Source organism: Episyrphus balteatus, chromosome 4, assembly GCF_945859705.1.
Source record: "Episyrphus balteatus chromosome 4, idEpiBalt1.1, whole genome shotgun sequence".
Classification (NCBI taxonomy): Eukaryota; Metazoa; Arthropoda; class Insecta; order Diptera; family Syrphidae; genus Episyrphus; species Episyrphus balteatus.
The window spans coordinates 63,680,933-63,704,013 of record NC_079137.1 but is presented as its reverse complement, the minus strand read 5'-3'; the positions used below and the strand labels follow the sequence as shown (position 1 = coordinate 63,704,013).

The window sequence follows — 23,081 nt, the reverse complement described above, 5'->3', positions numbered from 1 at the left end:
CCTTGAAGCTTATTGAGTAGTCTTAAGTTTTAACCAAGGAAATGGAACTGTAACAGTTATAACAGTTTATAATCATCAAAATTGTCAAACACTAACATCAATTTGTCAGTTTAGCAACAAGCTTTGAGTTCTTCAAGAAAAGTAGAGACTTATAATACGACCAATTGTTACTAATTTCAACAAATTAGTAATTTTCTAAATATAACTCTCCACGAAAAAACAATAACAATCCAATTAGACTTGATGAAACTGCTTTGCGGCTAACTTATCTATGAGAAGGAATTTGGCTGTTTTTATTTTTTTTTTTTTGCAACAAAATAAAAATCAAACAATAGCGAAAAAGTAAAAATGTACATTGTACACATCTTGTCATGTCTACAATAATTGAACCATTTTTTTTTTAATACACGCGCAACAAAATTCTAACTTTTAATCAAGATAACTAACTGCCGCTGCTAAAGTAAGTCTTAAAACGATTGTTCATAACTTTGCAAGGAGCTGATGGCAGCTTTTTAGCACCGCAATGTAATGACAGTTGGTTTTAAGTCCCTTAGGGCAGAAACAATTTTTTGTTGACAGCATATTTGGTACCAACTTGCAGATCACTATACAAATTTGACAAGTAATGGTCAAATATATCTATTTGGTGCATTCAGAATAAGTTCAAAAGTTATTACTTCCATGTTTGTGTTTTTTTTTTTTTTTTTTTGACAGCTGTCAAATGCAAGGAAATGCATGAAATCCGTTAATTAAACCAATAAATCCGCCTGCGTCTTAAATGTGGGCATTTGTTAGACTTTCTCAATGACTATTTGAAACAGGTACAAAAACTCTTTTTGGCATAAAACCACTTTTTACATCGATTAATAACAGCGCAACAAAAAATGGCGGTATTTTGAATATTTTTTCGTAATCGCTACAAAAATGTCGCTTTGCCTTCGAATGACTTTGTCTTTGCTTGTTAATAAAAACTGATCAGTTTAATGAAATTCTAGAAAATTTTTTAGTTAAATCATGTTGATAGTTTTAATTGACTTCTTCAACTCAATGCAGTGTTATACTTTTGTGAGAACCAGGTTATAAAATCTTTCAAATTGTATTCATACTAAACAGATTTTTTCCAGGGAATAAGGTATTGTTTTTCTTAAACGATTGACTTTGGTTTGTCATTCAATTTGTTTATATATTTCCCACATTGGGCGCCATTTTTTGTATTTATCTTTTCAAAACTATACTTTTTTGTAGTTTGCGCACATATTTTTCCCTTATTCTTGAAATTAAAACAAAAAAAAACTTAACAAGGAACAACCTTGAAGTTAGTTATGAGAAATCTGTTTGAAGGTTCTATAACTGAAAAAAAATTTTTGTATAAATTTTTTTAATTTGATGCAAAGAATCGTTGAACGTCAGTTAAACACGATTACAATTTATACACATTCTTCGCTAATTATTGTTTTTGAAATGTTCGCATTCAGTGGCGTATCCAGAAAAAATTTTGGAGGGGGCTGGAAAATTTTTCAAAAATTTTTAGAGGGTAAATGTGGGAAAAAATTTTTATTTCTTTTTATTAGTCTTTGATCGAGAGTTAAACGCTGTGCTGCGGTACTGAAAGTTGTATAGTAGCATTATACTGCTCTCGACAGATTCGTACTACTTTCTCCTCCTTTCACATTCAGAGTACCTAGTGGTTTTTCAAAGTTCTTGTGTCCCAAACATTTTACACAAACAGCAAGAAGTTGTGTCATCCTTAAAAAAAAAGCACTTCATTTCGTTCGAACTATGTCATGGGCTGAATCCAAAACTGTTAACAGATTTATTCCTATCACGTCAAGAGTTTTTGAGCTAGACTCATCAATATTTTCGTTAATTACGCCCATGTTCCACAATTCGAACGAAAGTGAATTCAAATCACTTTTCAATTTCACGTGAAATGAAATATCAATATTCTTCACTTCGATCGAATTCGAAAACTTCGAAATTGCTTCTAACTGTCAAAACTGAAGGATCTTCCGTTTTTATTTTGTTTCTAAAGTGAAATTACTGCAATTGCAGATTCATTGAAAAAGGCCCCCAAATTCACGAACAGTAACATAGTGAATTGAATTCGATCAGAAAATCTAAATGAGTGAAGAAATGCAGAACACCTATTTCACTTTCGGCAAGTGAATACGCAAAAAGTGAAATGCAGAACGTGAAAGTCTGAAAAACCAATTTTGAATGAAATTCTTTTTGATGTTTAATCCGAAATATATATGTTTTTTCGTAATATGCAATCTCAAAACGCCGTATTTGATCGTCTTAAGTATATTTACTTTTTTTTAATAATATTTTTCTCAAAGATATTGGAAATAGAAATTTTTGATATCTCAAAATCTAAGTGGCAAACAGGTTTCTTTAAGAAAATTGCAGTTTGCGCTTCCGATTTGGATTAAAACAGCAACAGCAATCCAAATCGGAAGCGCAAACTGCAATTTTCTTAAAGAAACCTGTTTGCCACTTAGATTTTGAGATATCAAAAATTTCTATTTCCAATATCTTTGAGAAAAATATTATTAAAAAAAAAGTAAATATACTTAAGACGATCAAATACGACGTTTTGAGATTGCATAAGAAGTTTTGCAATAATTTAACGAGGATGTAATTGGAAGTCAAAATACTAAAAAATTATAGGTATAAAGAATTCTGAATTGGACTAAAATCCGAAAAACAAAAATTATCCCAACCCTCATAGTCAGCTTAGGCTCTTACTCAAACAAACCCAAACAACCGTTTCAGAATTTGGAGGGGGCTCGAGCATCTGTGCTGCCTCTTAATCTCTAAGATTTACGAACAAGTTTCAGTTAATCATGTACATTATGATGAAATCAGCTAAATACAAACATGATCTTGAATTCTTGGGGGGGGCTTGAGCCCCCTGAGCCCCCCCCTCAATACGCCACTGTTCGCATTTATTTTACTACTGACTTTTTTGTCAAAGAAGTTTAATTTTGAACTTACTAGCTCATGTTTAAAAAAGAATCCCACGTTGGGCGCCATTTGAAGGTACACTATCTGCAACTGAAAACTGTTGGTTTTTTCCTACGATAACTTAGCAATTTATTATTTACACATAATGATTTTGAAAATTTTTTTAAAGTATTCGAGAAAAACTTTAATTGTTAATATATAGGAACCTCGCATTATGGAGCCATTTATAAGTTTATCATATTAAATTTTTGATCAATGATCTTGTGAACATTTTAAATCCTTAAATCCATCCAGATGAAAATAGGAACGTGTCTGAACTTTCAATCTAAGAGCTTTTGGTTTTAAATAAGAAACAGTCACCAGCTCTCTACCCGAGTATCTCTGTAAGCCTATAAGCGTTGATTTGAATCTTGATTTCATCATTTACTACAAAGTTGCAAAATGTTTTCAAAAATGTTGTTATTTTTTTTTTTTTGTAACTTATTTGAGCTATGATCTCAATTAAAATTATTTCAATCACCATGCTTGGATAGTTTTGTTGATAAAAAAAATTATTATTATGTATTTTCTTAAAATAGATTTTATTATTAATTTATGATCGCACTTTACCCTAATCGACCCATTCCACTTTTCACTGCTCGTTGACATACACAGATGATGATAATAAATCAAAAAAAAAAAGAAATGTTAATTAAGTTTTCATTTTATTTTCTTCTAAATTTGGGATTCAAATTCATGTTGTTGTTGTTGTTTTTGTTGTATATTTGAAATTTGATATTAAAAATCAAGATTCAATGGCATGCCATATTGAAATCCCATCAAAACTATATAAAAATATGGGGAGAATTTGGTTTTTGTTTACCCTCCTCAACAACAAGACAGCAAGGGGCAGCAAAAAGCAAGCACTTTGGTTTCTACGACGACGTGTCTCGATTTTCACTCGTTCGTCTTCTTTGCCTCTCTGTCCTTTGAGAGAAAACAAAAAAAAAAAACAGAGAAGAAATATTATTGACAACATTTATTATGAATGTGAAACCACAAAGTGCATCGGAAAGCAGAAAAGTGCATCGCTAATGGACAGTAATTGATGTTGAAGAGGCGATATGGCTACGACTGTTTATAGTATATACCTACGTCTCAGCTCAGATGACGACGACAACGACAACGAAAACGACGCCGATTTTGTGTTGTATAGTATACCAATAACGACGACGACAATGATACGGGGGGAATGAGAGTATTTTTATGCATCATTTGTGCCCATCTTGAGGAGGGTTTGTTTGAGATTTATCGAAATTAATGTTAAAATAAGAAAAATAAAAACAGAAATATATATGTTTTCCTCACAAATAAAGATTGGTTATGATTTTATTTTAAAGGTTAAAGGTCAATTTTAATAGGAAAGTTTGACGAAATTTTGGTTAACCCCTGGTTTTTAGTGCACCAAAATTATCCACATATTTTAGGAAACATTCTTCAAGGTCAATTAGTCATTGGTTTATTTGTGAACTAAGAAATAAATGATAAATTCTCACGTTGGGCGCCAGTTTGAAAAATTAAATTTATTTAAAATTCTGCGTGTTGTATAAATGGCACAAATTTGTTTAATGATTAAACTTAGATTATTGCTTACATTAAACTGTTTATAGAATTCGAAGAAAATTTCGATAAGGCTCTATATGTACCAGGATGGTCGCCAGCCCCTATAAATTAACTCATTTTTTTTTTTTAATTTTTAGTTTCCTTTTGTTGGGCGCCAATTAAATATACCTATTTTTCATTAACTCGTAGTTTTATAAAAATATTCCTTATGGAAAGCACAAGATGTTTCTTTTTTTGCTAAATGTATTGGCCTTTAGTTGCTATTCAATTCGGTATTTTTTATAAAGTCCCCTATTGGGCGCCATTTTTCAGATTTTCTTTGCAAAAATTTTCCCCACGCAGTTTTTGACATTGCTTGTTTGTTAATAACTTCAATCTGTTTATAAAATTCAAAAAAATATCCGATCAAACATTAAATTTGTCGTTGGGCGCCAGTTTAAAAAAAATATATTCAACAATTTTTAAAAAATTAACCCACTTTGCAAATTATCAAAAGAATCCAAAAAATTTACTTATAAAAAAGTTTCTACATTGGTCAACGTAGGCCTCCAATTTTGGGAGCCATTTAAATGACTTTTTTCAAAGTACTGCATTTTTGATGATTGATTTCACGTTAGGCTGAAATGAAACTTATTTAATTCTTAGAAATTCTTTAATATGAATAAAAAGTAATAAAATGTATTTCATCCACAAAGAAATAAATGCAAACGATTTACTGAATGAAGAAATTGATTAAAGTCCCACATTGGGCGCCATGAATATCAATGAATTCTGTCTAAAAAAAAGCGCATTGAGATTTATTACCATTCTCTTCAACTTTTTAGATGTTTATTTATTTTATAATAACAAAAAAATTTATTTGATTTCTATTTTACGTAGGGTTCGACTTTGGACGTAAGTTCCTGTTGCAAGTTAATTTACTAATTTACTTTTTTCATCAACTTTACTTTGATTGTTTACGAAATTGTCAAAACTTTTATATTTATTTCTATATTTTTATAATATTCCACAAAAAAATTATCCATAAACACATTATAATTTTTAAAGCAAGTGTGTCATATAAAAGGTGTATAAATTGATGACAGCTTAAATTTGTTTTAAAAAATAATACAAAAAAAAATACTTTAAAACCATCATCTCTTATTTATTTTTGTTTTTAAATCACGTCTGGGAATTTTAATGAAATAAACTTTATAATTGTTTGTTGTTCAAACGCACAAATGTACATATTTGTAGTTATTATTTATTTATATTTTTTTTTATTTTAATTTTTTGATGAAGCATGTTATGGTGTTATTTTACGATAAGTGGTTGATTGATACGTAAACACTGTTTTTATTTTTCCTTTGATTGCATGATGTGAATTGTGCAAAACGAATTTCAATGACTAATAAAAACAACTTAAATGTTTAATTTTAATTTAATTGTATAGTGACTCCTACTTACTTATAATCATGATACAAATGTTCATTTAATTAGTTTTACTGTATTTTTTGTTTGTTTGTCAAAAGTTTTGTCTGTCCCAAAATAAAAAAGTATCAGATTAAAAAAAAATTATGTGTTACAAATGACTAGAACATTTTTAAACTTATGACAAATAAAAATAAAAACAAATAAATGTTATTTGTATTAAGGTTTAACCAACACTTAATTAACAAAAAAATCATAAAAAGTTCATATATGGTAATACTATTCATTTTGATTTCTTAGCTGGTGATAGATAAGATTCTATCTGTCTTATTTTTTTTTTTTTTTTTGAGATTTAAATGATAGAAAGACTATTTATTTACATATAACTTTTATTTTATTATCAGTCAAATTCTAAGAAATCCTCAAGGTGATATTTTTGCAAAAAAAAATAAATAAAATGCTCTGGCATGTACCTTACTTTTTTTTATAGCTCAAAGTTTCTTAAGGAAAAAAAAAAAGAAAAATTTAAAAAAGACGGCAACACCATATTTCCGTTATTTATTGTTTTGATACAAAAAATGAATGGAATTCAGTCAACACTATTTTCAAGCAATTTGCTACCTCTTCCTTTTGTAATGGTTTACTTCTGATTCATGTACATCGACACCAGTACACCAACACCAGAAGTTCCAACTTTACGTCTTCTACAAAGACTATTTGATTGAGCTTTGATTAGAAATTCCATAATTTTATAATTATTTTACGAATCAAAATAAAATCAAAAAGGGGATTTTTTAACCCATATCGAATCTAACGAATGTTAATTAATCTCTAAATTAATAAGTACCTATTACCTACGTTACAATATTTTTAATCAGTTTTTTTTTGCAAATTCCTAAATTAATCACTTACTTTGTACATTTTTTATTGATGTCTATTTTTCAAGTGGTTATAAAATATCAAGTGGTTTTGAGAAATCTTGATTTTGAGCAATTTTAAGTAGGTTTATTAAGTAATCTTTAGTTTATCAAAAAAATGTGTGATTCACGTGGAATCGTACATAGATAATAATGTAGCGATAAAATCTGGACTTAAACTTTTTTCTATAGTTTTTTTAACTGGCACCATAGATATTATTATAATATTTCAGAAGAGAACATTCTTAAAAAAAAGTGTGAAAGTGAAATCAATCAACAAAATTGCCTAGAAACTTAACACAACAGAAGATACTAATCAATTGAAAGTGGACCTTACACTCAGTTTTTAACTTAGGTAAAAGGTTCTTTTAGTCAGATATAAAAAGCCAATTCTTTTGAAAGAAGATAGATCGAAGACTACGGTATTTCTTAGTTTCGAATTTAAACTTTTTTCGAAATAATTTTTGAATTTGGAATTTTAGTTCATCATAAAATTATGGAGACAAAAATTTTCCTCAAGTAATTTGTCCTCAAACATTGTGAGATGATGGCAAAGTTAAATTATCTAAAACTGGGTCTGTTTGTAAGGCATACCGCACGACGACGCACAGTGGTTCCCAGATGGAAAAAACCCAAAAAAGTGAAACAATTTTTTAAATTTTTTGATTTGATTTTGATTTGGTTTTTTGATTAAAAATATATATAAATACAGAATGCAATCAATTTTAATTTTTTGCATAGCCTGGGTCTCGAGTATACTTAGCTCAAACTAGATTTTTAAAATTTTGGAAATTTCGTTCTTTTTTTCTGCAACTTTTGACGAATTTTTTTTTAATAATAGAGCTTTTTTTAAAAAAAGTATGTAGTGTTGTTAATGGTATATTTGTCCTTAAGTCTACATTTACCGTTTGTTGAATTTACTTTTGAATCAGAAAAACCAGAATATTATATGAAGAAACCTCTAGAGCGAATAGTTTTTACTCTTCGTCGGCCTATAAAAAAAAAGCTCCACGATGCTCCACGTTCATTTTAGTATTAATTTAAAGCTTATGATATATACTATTTATGGTATTAAAACAAATGACCCATATTGACCCATTCTTCTGTAAGAGCTTCTTTAGTGTAGCAATGCGTTTCACTCAAACCGCACTTGAAATTGGCTTCTGGTATTACCGTTTCTAATTTAACGGCTTTTTTTTATAAAATAAAGTGGTTTACATTATAAGAGGTCTATGTAGTCATCACTGATAAACCAAAAAATAAAGAAAAATTAAAATTTTTTAAAAAAATAGAAAATATCAAAAAACGGTATAAATTTAACTTTTTTTTGAAAACTTTTAATTTTCTTTGGTTTATCTAAAATTTAAACGGTATTTTTTAATAAAATGTTGAAATAAACTCAAACGAATTTAATTTTGCTCATAATCTATGAGCAAAGCTATTTTGATAGCTTTTCTAAAATGATCTCAAATGTAAGAAAACATTTTTTTAACAGAGTAAACTTAATTTATTTGTAGAGAATTAAATGAAGTTTTCAAATGTATCCTTAAATTCTCTGTAAGGTGATCCGTTGTTGAGATATTGATAATCAAAGTCAAAACTATGGTTTTTGGTTTGCAGTCTAAAAAAAAACGTAGAAGTTTGAAACAAAAAGAATTTTAAAGCCAAATAAATTGCCTTTCTGAAAATGATAATCATTTTTTCGCAAAAAATGTTCCCACTTTTTTTTAGAGAAAAGTAAAACAAAACAAATTTGGAAAATTTTGGTATTTGAATAATTCCAGATCTAGTTATTTTACCATTAGAAATAAAATATTTAGTTTTTAAATCCTATAACTAGACGAAAGTAGCTTTCACATGCTTTTTGTTTTGTCATGATACGATCATTTTTTACTGAGATACAGCCTATCGAAAATCATTAAAAAAAATCACAATTTTTTGGGTACTAGCCCAACTACTAGTACTAGTAAGTAGTAAGGTGCTATAATAATTCTGAAACTTTTTAGTTATTTGCTTTCTCAAAACCTTCTTTGTATTCAGTTTTAATTAAGTTTTAAAAGCATAAAAGAAATTCACATCACAAAAAAACAAGAAAAGGAAACAAAAATAATGAATATACTCGTATTAATCAATACAACTTTTGAAAAAATGAGTAATTTTAAAGTACGACGCACAAGTTTTAGATCACGATGACAATTCGTTTATTTAATTTATATACCAAATTTCAATCAAATCGGTCCACCCGTTCAGTTTTTATAGGTTTTTTCCACTTCCTCCATAGAAGGGAACCACTGTGCGACGTTGCAATTTTCATATCAGCCGCTTGAACCCCAAATTTTAGGCCCTTTAAACTACAATAAATTGAATCATATAATTAAACGGCGAGCATAGTTTTTGTGGTACAAATTACCGGGCCCTCAAAAACCGAAGGGGCATAAATTATACACGGAACGAAAGAGAATGACGCGTAGATGTGCAGAATCACATTTTTTTTTACTTTTTATTAACCGAAATAACGAAATTAAACAAATTAAAATTCGATACAAAATAAAAAAAAAAAAAACAAAAACAAAAACAAAACAAAAACAACTGGAATTCTATTGGAAAATTTCCAATCGACTGGAATGAAATGTCATTCATGACTGAATGAATGAATGAATGAAAGCATTCAGCGAAAATCAAAAAACATTAAGGTGGGTTCACATTGGTGCGTTGTTTTAAGATCGCACGTAAACTATGGTTAACTTTCATTGTTTTAGTTATCTAAGTTTAGAAAGTAAGATGTTTGTTTTATTACCATGAATTTTTTTGTTAAAATCGAATTCTATTAAAATCAAGTCTATTACTTTTGTAAACACTTTTGATACCAATGAAATCTATTTTCGTCCTTTTCTCTCTTGAAAGAACATAAGAATTTGTCAGCAATTACATGAAGCCTCAAGAGGCGCGACTCTTTTTAAACATAATGAGTGCAAAAGAGAAAAAAGATGAAAGAAAAAATTATCCGACCGGAGAGTTGTGGGTCGTGAGTCCGAGACTCTTTTTTTGACGTTTCTTTTTCCACTTTTTCTTTTTTCAACATTCCCTCACATTTCTTTTTGCTTCTTGGTGCAATACAACAACAACAAATTTTAATTCAAAAGATAAATGTCAAATTTGAGTCCTTGACTCAAGAGGCATCGTGTAATAGTACGCGCCTCACAGAATGATTACACACCCGACAAATAATTTTGGTTCTATAAAGCTTTACAGATGCAATTGTTGCTTCTTTAAAGCATTATAGAAGCAAAATTGTTAGTAGGGCAGCCACACAAAAAAATATAAAAGTTCTGACCTGGGATTGCGACTTAATTTTTCATATAGTTTTTGGGTCGCTGAAATCGAATCCGAATTCCGTTTTGCTCCATCACGTCAGGTTTTCGAGATAACCCCATAAAATGTCACGAAAACAAAAAATTTGTTTCTCTGATCTGGATGTGCGAATATGTTAATCATATAGTTTTTGGATCACTGAATCCAGATTCGAAGTCAATTTCGCCCTATCACGTCAGGTTTCTGGGATATCCTCAAAAAAATGTCAAAACCAAAAAAACAAAAGTTTTTACCTGGGGTTGCGACTAAATTTTTCATATAGTTTTTGGGTCGCTGAAACCGAATCCGAAGTCTATTTTGGCGAATCACGTCAGGTTTTTGAAATATCCTCAAAAAATGTCTAAACTCAAAAAAAAGTTCTTATCTGACATTTTTTGAGGATATCTCAAAAACCTGACATGATACGGAAAAATAGAGTTCAAATTCGGTTTTAGCAACCCAAAAACTATATGAAAAACTTAGACGCAACCCCAAATAAGAAATTTAGTTTTTTTGGTTTTGACATTTTTTGAGGATATCTCAGAAACCTGACGTGATAGGTCAAAATTGACTTCAAATCTGGATTCAGTAATCCAAAAACTATATGATTTACATATTCGCATATCCAGATCAGAGAAAAAAATTTTTTGTTTTTGTGACATTTTTTTAGGTTATCTCGAAAACCTGACGTGATGAGGCAAAACGGACTCCAGATTCGGTTTCAGCGACCCAAAAAATATATGAAAAACTTAGTCGCAACCCCAGGTCAGAACTTTTTTTTTTTTTTTCGAAAAAAGAGTCAAGCCTCTTGAGGCTTCATGTAATAGCTGACTTTGACAGTTCCTTTACCATATTACCAAGTTTTCACTTTTAGACGTTTACATTTTTGCATAAAAGGCACTAATATTTTATCGCCGCATGGCAAAGCGTTTTTCTTATGAGGTTCAGGGAAAACTAACAAAAACGTCTTTTTTGTTCCTTATCTACAATGACCTAAAAAGTGAAAAAAAGGGAAATTTACAAAATTAAATTTTTTTTATTTCTTTCTAGCGCTATTTGTTTTTGTTTATTAAAGCAAAAAATAAGCTTTTTGCATCATTATTTTTGATTTTAAGGTAAGAAAAACTGTCAAAAAATGAATATGAAAATTTTGTAAAAAAGAGTTAAGGTATAACTACAACGGCCACTTTTTGTAAAAAGTCAAAAAGTGAACATTTTCAAACTCATTTTGTGACAGTTTTTCCCATCACAAAATTAAAAATATTGATGCAGAAAGCTTATTTTTTTGGTTTAAAAAAACAATTTTTGTAGTTTTTTTCTAAAAAAAAATAGCGCTAGAAAGAAATTAAAATTTTTTAATTTTGTAAATTTCCCACTTTTTCACTTTTTAGGCCATTGTAGTTATGCCTTTAACAAATTGTTTTTATACAAAAAAAATATGGTTTTCGCATTTTTTGTTTTAATTTTCTAGCCCGAAGAACCATACAAAAATGCGTTTGAAAATTGTCACTTTTGTACTTTTTCACTTTTTGAGCCAATGTAGTTAAAAGCCACTTAATGCAAAAAGTCAATAAGTCAACATTTTCAAACTCATTTGGTGATAGTTTTTTCGACCAAAAAATTAAAAATAATGATGCAGAAAGCTTATTTTTTGGTTTGAAAAACAATTTTTGTAGTTTTTTTCCAAAAACAAATGGAGCTTGAAAAGAAATAAATTTTTTTTACTTTTGTAAATTTCCCACTTTTTCACTTTTTAGGTCATTGTAGTTAAGCTTCAATGCTTTAAAAGTATAACTACACCTTTTTGCAAAAAGTCAAAAAGTGATAGATTCAAACTCATTTTATGACAGTTTTTACGACGACAAAATAAAAAATAATGATGCAAAAAGCTTATTTTTTGGTTTCAAAAAAAATGTTTGGTAGTTTTTTCCAAAAATAAAAAAAAAAAACAAATATTGCTATAAAGAAATAAAAAAAAAAATTTAATTTTGTAAATTTCCCACTTTTTCACTTTTTAGGTCATTGTAGTTATGGTTTTAACATAAAAAAAAACGTTGTTGTGCGACGCAGTTGTCGTGGTAATGCCTTAAGAATTGATTTGTTTGATTAAAAAATGTCGCTTCTCACCACATAGTACCACGGATTACCTTTTTACTACTGTATATTATGAAGATCTACACATGAACGCACCTTTAATAAGTGTGAACATATCTTTAATCATTATTAAGTGTCTGAACGCATTCATTAAAATTTTCCTGGAAGATTTGAAATTTCTCAAACGTCAAGCTGAAAGTTTTCTTCGTATTGTTAATTTGAGAACACCAACTTCAAATAAAGAGTAAATTCTAATTGAATATCGTTTTTATATTGCGGAAAAATATAAAATAAATAAAAAAAAAAAAACAATTTGCGATCAAAATATATTTTTTCCTGGCATAGTTATTGTGAAAAAGTCAATTTACTGTGACTTTTCTTCCCGTGATTGTCTTCAGGATATTTTGTCTCTGTAAAACGACAGCATACGGCCAAAATAATTAACTTTCTACTTCATCTTCACTCAGATCTTAATAATATCTGCAATTTCCTATTGATTTTGATTTAATTGAATTTATATTACCGAAGAAAATAAACAAAATTATTGATCAAAGGAATCTCTGGTTTTATTTCGCAGAAGTTGTTTTGATTTCAGATTGACGTACGTGTTAAAATTGTTGTCAAAGGACACATACACAATCGCAAAAAGAACTCGGTCTGTTTTCATGTTCCTACAAGCTAAATGAAAAAAAAAAATGGTGTGAATCATTGTATATATATTTCTAAATATAATATAATATACAATGGTGTGAATGACAAATTTGAGTGAAGTTGGTTCAGGTTGAATGATTGAAGGATGGAATTTGAACGAATGGATCATGAAACAGGTTGAATTGAATTGAAATGCAAGGTGCAAACACAATGCCCTTAAGGAGATTACACTTTGCATTTTCTTTTTCGATACTTTTTTTACGTAGTTGAGCGTAGTTAAAACGAAGTTCAACAATATCTAAATCAGGCTTAAAATATATCAAAAAGTAGGTATATTATATATTCCTGTGTAAAAAGTGTAGTTAATCGTAAGAAAACAACAACAAATACTATAAAAAATAAAGAAACTATTTTGGTATTATTGTGTTCAAAATTGTTGCAAATAAAAAAAAAAATAAAGAAATTGGCACTCGAATTTCGAGGGCTGGGTCGGCTAGTATATTGATATTTAAGCATATAGTGACCATCATAAAATTAAGGTGCTTCCAACGATACCTCATTCATCAAATTATGACAAGTAGTTTAGAAGTTATGAGGGAACAGATGAACATACGTGTTTTTACTCTTGTCTAGGTGTTTCCGCCACCAAAAAAAGTCTATGTATATTTTTTCATAATTCAGACATCTTTTCACCAGCACGTAGGCAATGTTTCAAGTATAGACATAAGTTATTTTCTCATGCAAAAAAAAAATATCCTACCAAAAACCAAACAATTATTATTTAACTTAACTCATAAAATATAATTAACTTTATTTTTTTGTCCAATAAGCATGACATATTAAAAATATCATTTCAAAGTTTTTTTTTTTTGCATAAAAACAAAAATTCCACAAAATTTAATTAATTAAATTTATTCCTTTCAAATAATTCCTGTTAACAAAACTGTCAAAAAGCCATTAATTTTCATAATAGTTTTATGTTGCTAAATTCACTTTCAACAGCATTCTTTCATTTTTTTTTTTTTGTTAAATTTAGAAATTTCATTAAATAAATAAGTATATATTATTCCAAAAATAAATCAGACACAAAAAAAAATTAAAAATACACACATTTTTTAAATTCTTTTATGTCTGCTTGTCACTCTAATTATAAAAATATACTCGCACTCATTCATATATTCTCACTCCATTTCACCCAATTATAAATCTTTTAAACAAAAAAAAAATCTACTTATTTTTTTATAAAACAAAAAAAGAACAAAAAAAAGTTAAAGAATTTATCTTTTTTTTTATTTATTTTTAGCTACTTATATTCTGTTTGGCAGCACTAATTTCGAAAGCCAAATTTGAATATTCTCATTGTAAGTAAAAAAAAAAAACTTAAAATAAGTTAGTGCGAGTAGAAAAGCATAATATTTTAGTTAGAAATAAAAACAGTAAAAAAAAATAGTTTAAAAAATAAATAAATTTGCTTAAAATTCGTGTTGCCAAATAAAAAAATATACATTATTTAAATAATTTTTGTTCAGTAGAAAAAAATTAAAAAAAAAAAGAATTTTTCTTGCGAACCTGCCAGGAGTCGAACCTGGAATCTTCTGATCCGTAGTCAGACGCGTTATCCATTGCGCCACAGGTCCAGTTGGCAAACGTGTTGTTCAATGTTCTATAAAATTACCATGAGTAGAGAATGTTGAGTCATTTATTTTTGTTTGATATTTTGTTGTTGTTTTAGAGAATTAGAGAAATAATCAATCTTTATTATCAAATTGTGTAGTGGCATTGCGTAAGGTAGTAAATTAGATTAAATAGAAAAACATTCGAGAAAATTGATTTTATTTTTTTTATTGACATGAAAATTAAAGTACATAACAAAAAAAAAAAATGTTTTTGTGTATTTGTAGTAACATTGTTTTTATTTACATTGTTAAACAAATATTAATCATTTTTGAAATATGTATTACAAAAATGGGGTTGTTTAAATTTTGTGAGTTATTTACTTGAAGGTCATACACCCTTGCCTTATTGTGCCATTGTAATGAGAATGTTTGTACCTATATTTATGTATCTTAAGAATTTTCATCTAAAAGCTTCAAGAGGCAAATGTTTGATAAGTTTACTTAGGGTTCAAAGGGTTATAGCTACCTACAAACCTAAACAAATAATTCAGACTTGAAGATAAGCTGAAAGGATCAAAAAGGGATGTACCTAGCAATTTTGGTTTTTTTCCGATGGAGCCTTGCAGATATATGCTAAGAAATTGTTTTACTGTACACTATTGAGAAGATTTCTTTATAATTATAAATTTTAAGGTTGATTTTGGGTATTATTTAGAAAATTCCCATTAAGTTTTTTTTTTCCTTGTGGTTGACCAATATTACTTATTGTAAGTTGACATATAAGGTGTCGTTGGAAGCGTCACACTTATAAGCTGATTATAGGCTATGTGACGTTGCATTAAAATGACTATAGCGCCCTCTAGATGCATAATTTTTTATTATTTTTTTATACGGACAATAATTAAAATACTTTATCTCGATATAATAATCCCAAAAAAATTTAAATAAGTTAAAAATATGTTTAAAACCAGACTACTCATAAGAACCTGATGATATTGGAGTATGGGTAAATTAGATTTTTTTTATTTTTTGGCAGTTTCGACATGCAGTCTAATATAACTTTAGAAGCAATGAACGCGAGTCAAAGCTAAATTTAAAGTATTGAAACTTGTCAAGAAATAAATTTTAAACGATTTTTAGGGGAGCGTATCGGAATCCCGTTTACTAAAATACCGCTTTTTTAAATCCCGCATTTTAAAATATCATCAAATCCCGATTTTTTTTACAAAATACATGCTTAATTCACAAATAAAAAAAATCATGAGAAATAGACAAAAAATTAGTAAAACTGATTTTTTTCGTTGTAAAGCCCACACAATATGTACCTTCAACACATTATGAAAACGGTATTTCTTTTATAAAAACATAAAATGATTAAAGCCTTAAATTAAGTTCACAATTAAAAGAAATTTCATTTATTTAAATATCAAAATTGTTGAAGTGCATCCAAATATAAGTTGAAATATATTTAAATAAAATTTCTTTTGATTATGTAGTGTGTACTTAATTTAAGATGTTGTGATCATTTTATGTTATTATTAATCTATGGGATTATCACGATTTGATTGTTCTTCTGAAACTTTAAAGTAAATATTAGTTTGTTAATTGATTTATTTTTAGTATCACATTCCTTACTTTTTCATTTTTTTTTATATATTATATTTTTTGTTAAAGGTTTTAATAAAATGCGTTTAGAACAATCTGTCATTTTTTAATTTGTTTTAGTATCCCGATATTGCAAGCTAAACTAGTTGTTTTATTTTAAAAAATCACGCGATTTTTAACAATAAAACAACTAGTTTTGCTTTCATAATCGGGATAATAAAAAACGGGATTATAAAAATCGGGATTTTAAAAAGCGGGATTATAAAAAGCGGGATAATGAAAAACGCGATTTTAAAAGCGGGATTTAAAAAAAAAACGGGAATATAAAAAGCGGGATACCGAACCCAACCCGATTTTTAGTCAAGAGTTTGAACATTTGAGTTTCGTTGAACTAACGATTTGGTGGTTATTTTGAATCAAATTCAACCATTTTTTTTAATAGGTTCAAATTATTTAAAAATAAAATTTTTCAGCCAATTTTCAACCGATTTTCTTAAAAAAATATATTGTTGGGTTTGGAAATAAATATTATTTTAATATATTAATTAAAAATAAACTGTTCTGGTTTATGTGTCTGGCATGTGTCTAAAACCGATGTCAAAGTAAAAACATATATCTTCGTATCTAATGATGTTTCCCAATTTTTCTCACCATCATTATAATTCTTAGAAGTTTGTATGATGTGGAATTAAAAAATATTAAAAAATGTATACTAAAAAGTATATTAAAAATGTATTTAAATGTATAAAAAATATTGGATATTCCGTGTTTGACAGCATTTTTATTAATAGCAGTTATGTTTTTCTTTACCATCTTAAAGTAAAAGTTTAAACCAAAAAAAAAAAAAATGTGATTTTTAAAATTTTCAAAACTCAAATAAATTATTCTCATCATTTTTCTTTAATTGAAAATAAGATCATTTAAAAATAAAATATAATATCGAAAAATTACCTAATAATAAACCAAAAATTAATTTTTGATGACAAAAGTGACAAAAATCTATCCCAATCAAGACATTTACAAATTTTTATAACTTTTTTTGCGTATAGAGAAAATCATTTTTATATTAATTCGTTTTTTATCACAGAAGCTACGAACGCTTTGTATACTTAATGAAGGAATTTGAATAAAAAAATTAAATAGTCTAAAAATAGTTGTTTGTCCACATCTGTGACAGTAGAAAAATTCCTTTCTATTCTTTGCAAAGTTAAATAGTTTAATTAATCAATGAATTTTGATTTTATGAAAATCTATGTGGGAACATTTTGTATAATTATTCATTATATCAGTGTCCAACACAAAAATTTAAAATAAGTCGAAAAAAAATTTTCGAATTTATTTTTTTTTTCCGAAATTTTTTTCTTTCGATATTTTTCTTTATATACATAACAAATTGTTTTTGGATCAGTTTTTAAAAATAAAATATTCATTCATTCATTCTCATTGATTATTTAATAATATTAAAAATAATTTGACTCGTAAGTTTTTGTTCTGAAAAATCTGTATCTCAAAAACTTGGAGATAGCTGAGATATTTTTAAATTATTCCTTTTTTTAACAATCAGATCGCAAAACAAAAAAAAAACATCACAAGAACTTGCTTTTTAGTTAAAGTTGCTTAATTTTTTAAAACTTACCTATATACAAAATTGTTAAATTTAATTAAAAGATAAAATAAAGAAAAAACTCTTTCATTTATAAAAATGCATTCTTTGCATTTTTTTTTTGTTTTTTAATTACATAATATGTAATTATCTACTCAGATACATACAATATTAAAAAATGTATCTAAAAAAAAAAAAAAATATAAACGGAACCATGAGATACCTACTGATTAAAAAAAAAAAAAACTTTTTTTATCAAAGAAAATTTTCCAAAATTATAGATAGATTAAAAAACAATTTCAAATTTTTTAGAATTCCATTTAAAATTTGAAGGAAATCCAGTTTTTACAATACCTACGGCATTTCAAACACTTCTGTTTCTTTTCCTTCAAATCGGTTAGATAAGTCATTTACGAGAAACGAGAAAGTCAGAAATTGAAAAAACATTTAAATTTCGAGAACCTACCTAACTTTAAGTACAAAATCATTGTTCACTGTTTCAAACCTTTAATTTAAAAACAAAAAAAAACTAATCTTTGTAGTGAAGGTAAAAATTTTTACTGACAAATTTTAAGTTTGCAAAAGCATATTATTTATGATTTTAATATTACGTGTTCCCATTCAGCCCATTGTCTATGAACTTAACGAAACAAAAAATACATTAATTACTTTTGAAGCAGAATAAATTTCAAAAAATAATTTTTTCTTCTTTCACCACATAAAAGCACTTAAACCTTAATCTAGTTACGGATACAAAAACTACCGTCATAAATATACAAACCAGACAAATTGAAGAAAATAAAACTAAAAATCCTTGCAGACAATGACTGAAAGAGAGTGGGACATTAGTAGAAATAATTCTTTTGAAATCCAAAAATTTCAAACCATTGCATTGTTTAAAACAACCACAAAACGACAAAGACAACGGCAACAACTCCAACTCTGACGAAGGAAACGAGACACTCATTTGATAACTTATTCATGAATTGAAACTCCACAACTACCTTTTACTGTGTTATTTTAAATAAGTTCTTTTTCCGTTGCATTTATCCTTTTGACTCCGTTTTTTTGCCAAGGACAATCTCTGGTATACAAATCTGAAAACTCTGAATGGACAAACTCAACTTGTATACCTTAGGGCACCATAACCATCATCATCATCAACTTTCTTGTTATGGTCTTTTTCAAACAAAACCAAAACCATCAACCCATCATGATCATCACTTACTCTTCGTTTGAATATAAAAGATGTAAGGACTCATACCTTCCTACATAAATTCACTTTGATTTTTATTTTTTCAAAAGTAAATATTTTTTTGAATTATTTTTAAAAACTGTATTTTTTAAGAAGTCTCCTTTTTTTATTAAAAAAAACTCTACATAGTCTACACTCACTCAAACGAAAAGAGCATTTATTTCTCAATTTAATTACATATAAAGTGATTAACTTCAATTGCAACGGTAGATGGTTGCTTGCAACCATATACACCGCATCTATACAAAAATGGTGTATACTTTAACTACCTTCGCTGCTGTTTACTTATAGCCCCCCTCAATACCGCCATAGAGATGATGGAGAGTACTCTTGAGGGAAAAAAAACGTGCATCGCATCAAAGAGCTCATTCACAGACATTTTCATATACTAAGAACTTGATTTTAAAATTGTATTCAAACAAAAGATATACTCACTCAAGAACTCGGATACATATTCCAATAAGAATAAAAAGAATAGAAAAAACACAGAACGTACAGTAAGTGAACAAAGATAAAAACAAAATATATACAACAAATAAAAAGCCCGCCAAACCAAAAACCAACCGAAAAACCCCTTTCTGATGATGGCTTTGTTTGGAGATTTAATGTTATGGTTGCCGTTGGGTTTTTTTTTTGTGTTACTTCGTTTATTTGTTTGTTTATTTGTTTCATTCTTTTGGCTACTTATGTGAACAATAGAAGTAGAAATAAATAAGTGCGTATTACTATTATGTGGGATTCATTTTATTTTTAGAATTTCACAATTTATTTTAACAAAAAACCTTTTGTACATTTTGCTTATTTATTTATTTTTTTTTTAATATTAAAAGTTTCTATAAGAATAAAATAAAATACTTCTAAAAACATTTTTATATTTTTAAAATTTTTTTAGACACATTCAACTTAAATGGAACTTTAAAATTTAAGTTCCTTAAAAAAATGAACGAAAATATTTAAATATTTGACAAATATAATTAATAAAATTAATTTTTAAAATTCGATATTTAAATAAGTCTACAAAATTTAGAATTATTAAAAAAATTAAAAAATTTAATTATTTTTCGCGGTGAAAATTCAATACAACTAATTTATCTTGTGAAAAACAAAAGAGTTGAGGTTCAAACTTTATCTTTTAAGTTAAGTTAGAAATTTGAAAACAAATATAAGCGTTATTATAAAAACATATGCATAATAGCCTCCGAAATTTTGATATCCACCAAGCTGTTTCAATAAAGCTATAGTCATCCAATAGGCAATAGGGGATGATTATGCTGGTAAGAAAAAACAAATTTACTGAAAAGCTGATCTAAATATTTTTGTTTGTTCAATACTTATAATACATTTTTTTAACAACTTAATATATTTTAAGAAAATGCTGTTCATTATCTCTAATATAAGTATTTTTAAAACATAATTTTGAAAATTTGCTCATTCGAAAATTGGTAAAGTAAATGTTTGAAAATGTTGTCTATAAAAATGATTTTTTAATTTAAAGTGTCTATTTAAATTTACAAACAAAAATTAGTGTTCAATGTTATTTTAGCTAGTGATTTTTTTTTAAATAATAATGTACATACTTTAATGGCATAGCAACTATATTTCTATTCTTTTAAGATATTAAAAAAAAATATAACTAAAAAAAATTAGTTCTGATAACCTCGAGATCATACCAGTGTCAAGTAAAACAAAATAAGTTCCGCAAGTAAAATTTTTTGTGATACATAGAAGAAGTTAAGAGAGGTATTTTTAAGAGCTCGCAAATTGAAATTATTAGACGTATAATTACTTGAATTGGACATTTTCAGAATTAACTTACTTTAACGTTCAAATCATAAAAAGTTTTCGTGTGCTGCTGTGATAACACTTTTTCGAGTTGAGATAGTTGAATCTGTGAAAGCCAAAAGCTTATTATTAGTAAAACTTGAAAAAAAGGGAACCACAAAACAAATTGTCACTTTGCAAATGAAGAATTGCAGGTATTAATTTTCCAAAAAAAGGTGGTCTTGAAAATAGGAATACAAAAATATAAAAATTTACAATTTTAATACTTCTTATGGTTTTGACCTCAAAAAAAATGTATCTATTCTCTATGTTTTTTTTTTGGTAAAATGAATGAAAATCTGTAGGAAAATCATTCAAAATTAAGTACAAACATATTTTTTTTGATATAAGTTCAAGTGACCTCAACTCCAAAAATTTTATAAAGCGTTTCGCCCAGGTACGACAGTGGGCTCATCAGTTAGATCTGTCACTTGAACTTATATTGAATTATATTCAATCACTCCACTTAAAATAAAAATAATTTTAATAATTTTTTATTATTTTTGTTATTTTTTTCTTCGTTATCATATTTTTTTTGTTTAAAAAATTATAGCAATATTTAAAAAAAAGTTTTGACATATAAAAATATTCATTTAAAAAACGTCGAATTAGATACAAAGAAATCGAAGATTCGACTTTGCTAATATTGTATGTAGATATGCCTTCAAATCCTTACCTTTTCCAAGTGAAAATTTAAATAAAAAAAAAATCATTTTGTAAAAGAAATTTTGAAAAAATATTAAAACTCTGTTTAAAAATTGAAAAAGCAACAACTTGAACTGATTGGCCTTGAAAAACAGTAGGTATGCCATTTATTTTTTTATAAATATTATAACTATTTTATAAATATGCGTTTTTAAAAACAAAAAATTGAATGTTAGAGTCAAGAAATATTTATTTTATGCATTAATATAATATTTCAAAAAATCATCGCCCCTTAAAAAAAAATAATTAAAAAAAAAGTTGATATATTTTAAAAATATCCAAAAATATATTTTTTTTTTTTTTTGAAAATTTTAATGCTGCGCTCTTATTTATTGTAAAAATCTTTGGATCCAGTCATTTATAGGAGAAAACCAGAAATCCAGTTAACGGTTAAATCAAAGGTACTAATAATATTAATAGTAAATAATTTTTTTTTTTTTTTTTCTTCTTTTAAAGATAGGACTTTATTTTTCAAGGTCCACAGATTTTTTTTAAATAAATGGTTAGAGACGGTTTTGAGAAAAAGGAGCTTTACTTTTTTGGTCATATGGCAGGTACCTTTAATTTTGGAAGAATAGAAAATTTCAATTTTTTCACCAGGGTATCAACCAAAACTTTTAACTACCAAATTTGCACCAAATCACTTCAGTCATTTGGGCTGTAACTCGATATAAAGAGACACAGATTACAGTCATGTCATGTCTGATTGTTATCTCGGGTTTAATGGCACTTCCGTCAAAATAGACTTAAACATTATTCATGTTCGTGAACAAAAAATATTTTTTTAAAATACTTCACGTCAAAGAACATAACTTAATCCCAATAAAAAATGGTAGGTATATAGACCTCAAAATACAGCCTTGTAGTACCCCACTTAACTTTGAACATAAAGCAGATTGATTCTGGATTTTTAAATCTTAGGTTTTTAAACAAACATGTAAAACTGGAAACTACTTATGCGGCAACCCCAAACGCCATTTTTCCACTTTGTGAACATTGAACTCACTGCTCTTCAGCATCAGCTCTTTGCTATCTATTATATTGCTGTTGTTCTTTTTGTGGGAATTAAATTATGAATTTCACTAGAATAGAATGTTATTTGCCTCCCTCGAACTTCTACCGAAAATTGTAGTTGTTTTTTTGTTCTTACATCAAAAAGTATCTACATTCTACATATTATATATACCACCATCCCAGCATACTGAAAGTATAGAAGAGGTACTAAAAATACTAAGGTTTGTCGTTGTGTCGGAAAGTACCTATACAAAAAGAGAAAAGAACTATCAAGATTCATGATGATGACGACCATGATGATGGTAGTTGATGATGATGATTGTGATGATGGTTGGCGTAATAGCTATAACCATGTCGATTCAATATAATAGTTAAAGAGGATCAACCTTCTAGCCCAGAGCAGCTCTTTCTCTAAATTCTATAGGTATTGCCCACTCTGCTGTGTTTTTGTGTGACTTTTGGTTTTGATG

At 27.5% G+C, this 23,081-nt stretch overlaps 1 protein-coding gene and 1 non-coding gene across 4 annotated transcripts in view; one reads left to right on the top strand and one right to left on the bottom strand.

Moving 5' to 3' along the window:
* Positions 1 to 23,081, top strand: part of LOC129918643 (uncharacterized) — a 104,766-nt gene that overhangs the window by 7,706 nt on the left and 73,979 nt on the right. The window contains exon 2 of one of the 3 annotated variants that reach the window (XM_055999268.1): positions 14,296 to 14,353. The exons of the other annotated variants lie outside the window; for them this stretch is intronic. Coding sequence (XP_055855243.1) covers positions 14,296 to 14,323 — 28 coding nt within the window. The 3' untranslated portion in view covers positions 14,324 to 14,353. The remainder of the gene's footprint in view (positions 1 to 14,295; positions 14,354 to 23,081) is intronic. 3 annotated transcript variants of the gene reach the window in all.
* Trnar-acg (transfer RNA arginine (anticodon ACG)) lies at positions 14,557 to 14,629 on the bottom strand. The gene has a single exon. It is a non-coding gene; the product is annotated as a tRNA-Arg (tRNA).